We start from the raw sequence: 5,725 nt of genomic DNA, 5'->3' as shown, positions 1-5,725 counted from the left end.
ATTTTCTTCCATGTTGGAACTCTTTCTCTCCTTATTTTCATTATATATCATATTGTGCTTCCATTAGGGGCTGATGATACAAATTCATGGCTGGCAGCTGAGCTGCTCAGTAGAGCTGCAGAGCTCAGTAGTTTTGGACAGTTTTCCTGGCTCTCCTAATGATTTGCTGTATGATTTTGGGCAAGTGGTTCCTTGCCTCTGCTTTTCCATTTCCCTAGAGTAATAGAGAACATTAATCATCACTGTAAGCTGTTCTGAAGCCTCAAGATGAAAGTGCTCATTATTAATGCTATTCATTTGTAAGATATACATTTTCACTTGAACTGCCTAACATATAACTTCACTGTTGCGTTGAGTGAGGGCTGGAAGAAGGTTTTTTTTGGCAGAAGAATGCATTCATAGAGGTAGAAAATTTTACAGAAGTAGCTTTTAGTCTTCTCGTAGGCATGCCTAATCTGTAATTTCCTTGGAATGAAATTTCTACGTAAAACATTTGTCTGGGCCCAAAGTTTATACACTGTTTATTTTATTTCCATGACTTTTTTTTTTTTTTTAATTACATTTTCTTATTGCTTTTTTTTAAATGGAACTTTGACTGTGTTTATAATTACAGATTTCCTTTTTTGATTTCCCAGTCATGATTTAAAATAAATGAATACATGCACTGCAAGGAATGCACTGCTGATCTTTCCTCCTTTCTTCTGTTGAAAACCAAAATGATCCAGAGACAAGTTGCAATTTCATGATAAGAGAAATCCACAGAGCCATAACACACACAAATCCAAACAAACCGTCTTTGAGTTTCACAATTAAGGTGCAGATAATGAGAGATTACTTCAGCAGCAGCCAGCACAGATCAAATCGTCACTGCTGTAGTGCCATTGCCTTCAGTTACACAGAAATCAGGGCTTAAATTCAGAGTTTGTGTTAGCAGTCATTATCTTTAAATTCTATGTCTGTAAATTGTTTTGTAAAATGGTTAATTTTCTTTTTCCTCTTTCATCACTTATCCCCTCAGCACAACATTACACATAGATGCGCAGCCTTAATTGGTTTAGTTGCAAGAAGATAATGTTTTTTTCCCCCGTTCTCACTGTTGCCTGTTAGCTTGAAGGCTTTTTAGCTGAAGGTTGATAATTATCACTGAGAAGAAACTAGCACATCAGGAGTTCATTTTCCATCTTAGCACTTGTGGTGCTCCTTTGAACTCCTCTCGCCAAACCCACGTTCCCACTCTGTCACTTGGCTCCCTCCATCATAAAAAGGTCTCGGCAGCCGGCGGCTCCAGCCTTTGCTGGCGGACAGAGGGCATTGCTTCTCCCCACCACTCCTCCAGCATGGACAAATTGCACGAGACGTTGATAAACATGGAAGACGCTTTGGGTTCGGAGCACTCCGTCTGCTTATCCTCCTGGGACTGGAAAAGCACCGCCGGGACTTTTGAGCTGCACCCCGTTTCATCTCCACACAGCTTGTCCCCGACACCTTCCTTCGAATCCTACTCCTCGTCCCCTTGCCCGGCGATGGTGGAGACCCCATACAGCAACGGCAGCAGCGTGGTGGGCTATGGCCTGGTGGACTTTCCTCCAGCCTACTTGCCCAGCCCCGGGCAGGCCCGGCTGCCCAAGGGCACCAAAGTGCGGATGTCTGCCCAACGCAGGAGGAAAGCCAGCGAGAGGGAGAAGCTGCGGATGAGGACCCTGGCCGATGCCCTCCACACGCTGCGCAACTACCTGCCCCCCGTCTACAGCCAGAGGGGACAGCCCCTCACCAAAATACAAACCCTGAAGTACACCATCAAGTACATCACCGAACTGACGGAGCTCCTCAACAGCGTCAAGCGGGTGTAGAACCACCCGGAGCACCCGCCCCAGCACGCTCAGGGTCTTTACAAGCGAAAAAACCAGCAAAACTTCTTCCTCGCCAGAGTACGGTGGTGTGGGATGCGAGAGGAGAACAGAGCGAGAACCACCGTTGTACATAGGACGCAATGCTGGAAGGTGATGTAGGATTGCATAAAATCCCGAGCTGCAGGTTGCTGAGACAGAAGTCTTGCTTTTTACTTTATGTCTTTTTTTTTTTTTTTTTTTTTTTAAATAATAAGCTTCTAAGAAATATTAAACCTAGTCTGATACAAAAGTAAAAAAAAAAAAAGTCAACTGGTCTTCCTAGGATTTACATATCACTGTTCTGACTGATCTTCTGTTTAATAAGGACAATAGTAAATCCATAGGTTTCAAGATGCATTTTAAAAAAGTAAATGATGACAACACTATAGGAATATTAATTTGTAGGCACTTTAATATTAGGATGAGGAACATGCATAGTTAGTTCAAGTATTGTCTATTTATCCATGTTTCTACTGTACCTAAAAATCAAGAAACCAAGTAATAGTGAGAACATCTTTGCTCGTAAACAAATAAATATCAGTGTCATAATCTGTATTTTGTATTATATATCTGATTGATAGATAAGTAAAATCTAACAATGACTGCTAAATGTTGGAAATGAAATATAAACAAACTGACATTTTGTATAGATAAATTGCTGTTAAATCCTATCTTCTTTATTAATATATACACGAGCATATAATATTTCTGTATTTAATGTATGAGAAACCCTTATTTCAATGTCTAGTAAATTATGGAGGACATTTTTACATCAAACCACTAGAACAAATAAGATTAGGCTAAGTTATCTTTCTCTTCGCTGACATGAAATGAATTGATTCAGGTAAAAGATGCAAAGTTCTATTCTCAAGGTGTACTGAAACCATAATGTCTCATTACAAAAAGCTGTTGGATCAGCTGTTTCCTACAGCCAGTAAACATTTCTGTAAAACACACACAATCCCCTCCAATACCCAGACAAATGAGGACATAGTCTTAATCCTTAACTACTTTGACTTTCACCTGACAGGTATCACATAGGTCCCACCACACTGCAGGAAACAAAACAAAAAAAAAGCTTTGTAAATCTTATTGCAAACAAGCAACACACGGAGAGGAGTAAAACCCAGGGCTGTGCTGTGTGCTGTGATACTTAATTAAGTCTAATTAACCTCTTCTCCATGGGGAGATGTAAGGCTCGGAGAGAGCAGCAGCCAGGAGGTAACAGGCTTGTCTCATCAGGATGGGCAGATCAGCCCATCTGTGTGGGGCAGATGTTTCAGGCTTCTGGAGACATGATACAGCATAGGATCACAAAGATAAAACTTTATTGCATTTTATATTGCATTTTATTTGTTTTTTTCCCCTCTCATCCTGTTTGTTTGGAAGGAAATACAATTGTCATGGTACATTGCTGGCTCAGTGGTCTTCTTACACAGTAGGGGCAGATTGGAGCAATCAGTGTGAAATCTGTCAGCATCTCAAAAAAGCAGCTACATTCAAATTTATGCAGGTAGCACTGTCACCCAAGATGTAACCACATGCTTCTGTTTTGTTTTAACCCATGTTAGATTTCTTACAAGCTTTAGGCGTTCAGCAAGAAGAAGTAGAATCATGTTTTAAAGACCTATAAAATTGTCTAGCTAGACAAAATTTTTTGCACATATGAAGAGCAGCACTCATGTCAGCATGGCATCCCTCAGCATAAACCTGTGCAGCTGGTCCAGATTTGAGCAGACAAAGCATCACATAGAGAAGGCCAGTCTGGATTATGTTGTGCAAGGGAGTGAAACTGCATGTTACCCGTGGGATCTTGCACAGAACCATAACTGAGAGCTCAATCCCATGTCCTTTCTCAAACACTCTCATCATCACTGATAGCTGTAAAGGGGCATCTGCTCACTAGCTCTGGCAACCCCCACAAGCAGATACCCAGAAAGAGAGCCCTATAATCCTGTGATGGGACCATCATCATTTACAAATATAGCAGTTTGGTATATTGGCTATGCTTGGGAAGAATTTTAACCTTATTCCTTAAATCTTCCACACCTGAAATGACAGGTAATGACTACGCTTTTCAGCTCTTTAACTAGGAAAATCTACAGGGCCATGGTTAAAGCAGAGGAACAAGAAACTAGAAGAATCCACTTTTATTGCTAGTTTATGTATTTACCATGGCTGGTCATCCAGCATTGCTGCCTCAGTTTACCCATCTGCAAATGAAGTCTCTGGTAGCTAATGGCTTCAGAAGGCAGCTGTTCATAGACAGAGTTAAGCAATGCTCTATAGAGAAAGAATGTCCCAGCAGGAGGTAGCCTGCAGATTTGAGAAGTAGCTCAAGGTCAGCATTTTCACCAACCTGGAAAAAGTGGCAGGTGAAGGCCCTGAACATGGTAGGATGCAGCTAAAGCTTGCAGCTTGTTGGGTGCCTGTAGAGTTCCTCTGTCCCCCTGCAAGTCCAAGTGCCCACAAAGGCAAGTATTTGGGTTTCAGAAGAACACTTTACTGCTTCTGTGCCACTGAACTAGACCTTGCCTGTACCTACTACCTGTCCCCAGAATCCCAGTGGCTGCTGTCATACCTTTAAATACTTCAAGCTCCAGCATGGTGTGGATGCCTCTAGGCGGAGCTTAGGGGATGGCCTGCCCTACATCATTCCCTGTGCTACAATAATATGAAGCCCAGGTCCAAGATGGACTTAGTTTACTAGAATAGGTTTTACTTTGCACTGTTTAATTTGTTTGATTCCCTTTCAGGGGATGCCTCCTTTCACCTGTGTGTGAGGGGGGGGAAAAAAAAGTGACTGAGGTATATGAGTAGAAGATATAGGATATATTCAGTCTCCTGGGATCTGTCAGGTTTGTTTCTCCCTTCTCAGAAAAGCAGGAGTTTTTGCTCTACCTGATAAAGAGCATCTCTTTAAACCCCCCCTTGTGTAATTCTTCCCCTTGGCATAGACATTTCACTGATCCAGAGGAAATAATCAGAATTGTTATATTCTCAAGGGTACAAGTCTTGCTACTAAATGTTGGATTTTGTTCATTTTTCAATAAAATGGAATACAGTCAAGCTTCCTCCGCTTTTCTCTTTCCTTACTTCCAGGTTCAAGCTGGAACACAGGAGGTTCCACTTAAATTTGAGAAGAAACTTCTTCTCAGTGAGGGTGACAGACACTGGAACAGGCTGCCCAGGGGGTTGTGGAGTCTCCTACTCTGGGGACATTCAAAACCTGCCTGGACACATTCCTGTGTAACCTCATCTGGGTGTTCCTGCTCTGGCAGGGCGATTGGACTGGATGGTATTTCGAGGTCCCTTCCAATCCCCGACATTCTGTGACTTTGTGAATTTAGGATATTTAATTGGTGTGAAAAAGACCAAGTCCCTCCAGTTGCGGGAATGAGATCTGTCCCCCAGGACTATATTTAAAATCCATAAAGCTGTACTGAATCCCAACAGGAACACCATAATAATCCATAGAACAGAGGCCAAAAGAGTGGAACCTCAGTCTGAAAAAGTTGTATAAGTCACAGAAATAGATGAAATCTTCAACATACAATTATCTTCCCTTAACAGAGTATGTTAAAAAACACACACGGAAATAAAGCTAAAGTAGCAGCCCAACAATCACTAGAAGTCCATGGAATTAAATTCCATCCTGCTTAAGGGACAGAGTTGTTTACCACATTAAAGAGAATGATACAGAAGAGAGAACTGGGGTTAGTCCCAGGCAATGGAATGAACTCTTCTGGCTCTCTCTTTTTCTCTCCCTTTTTCAGGTTAGCATGTCACTGAAGTTCCTTGCAAACATGGAGAACAGAACACAGATGCTAAAGAAG

At 41.8% G+C, this 5,725-nt stretch overlaps 1 protein-coding gene across 1 annotated transcript; it reads left to right on the top strand.

Annotated features, from left to right (window-relative positions):
- Positions 1–829: 829 nt before the first annotated feature.
- MSGN1 (mesogenin 1) lies at positions 830–2,030 on the top strand. The gene has a single exon (XM_005506913.2). The coding sequence runs from the start codon at positions 1,338–1,340 to the stop codon at positions 1,848–1,850; it is 513 nt and encodes a 170-aa protein (XP_005506970.2). The 5' UTR covers positions 830–1,337; the 3' UTR covers positions 1,851–2,030.
- The last annotated feature ends 3,695 nt before the right edge of the window (positions 2,031–5,725 follow it).

The sequence above is a fragment of the Columba livia genome, chromosome 3, assembly GCF_036013475.1.
Source record: "Columba livia isolate bColLiv1 breed racing homer chromosome 3, bColLiv1.pat.W.v2, whole genome shotgun sequence".
In the NCBI taxonomy this organism is placed as follows: Eukaryota; Metazoa; Chordata; class Aves; order Columbiformes; family Columbidae; genus Columba; species Columba livia.
This window is presented reverse-complemented; position numbering and strand designations above follow the sequence as displayed.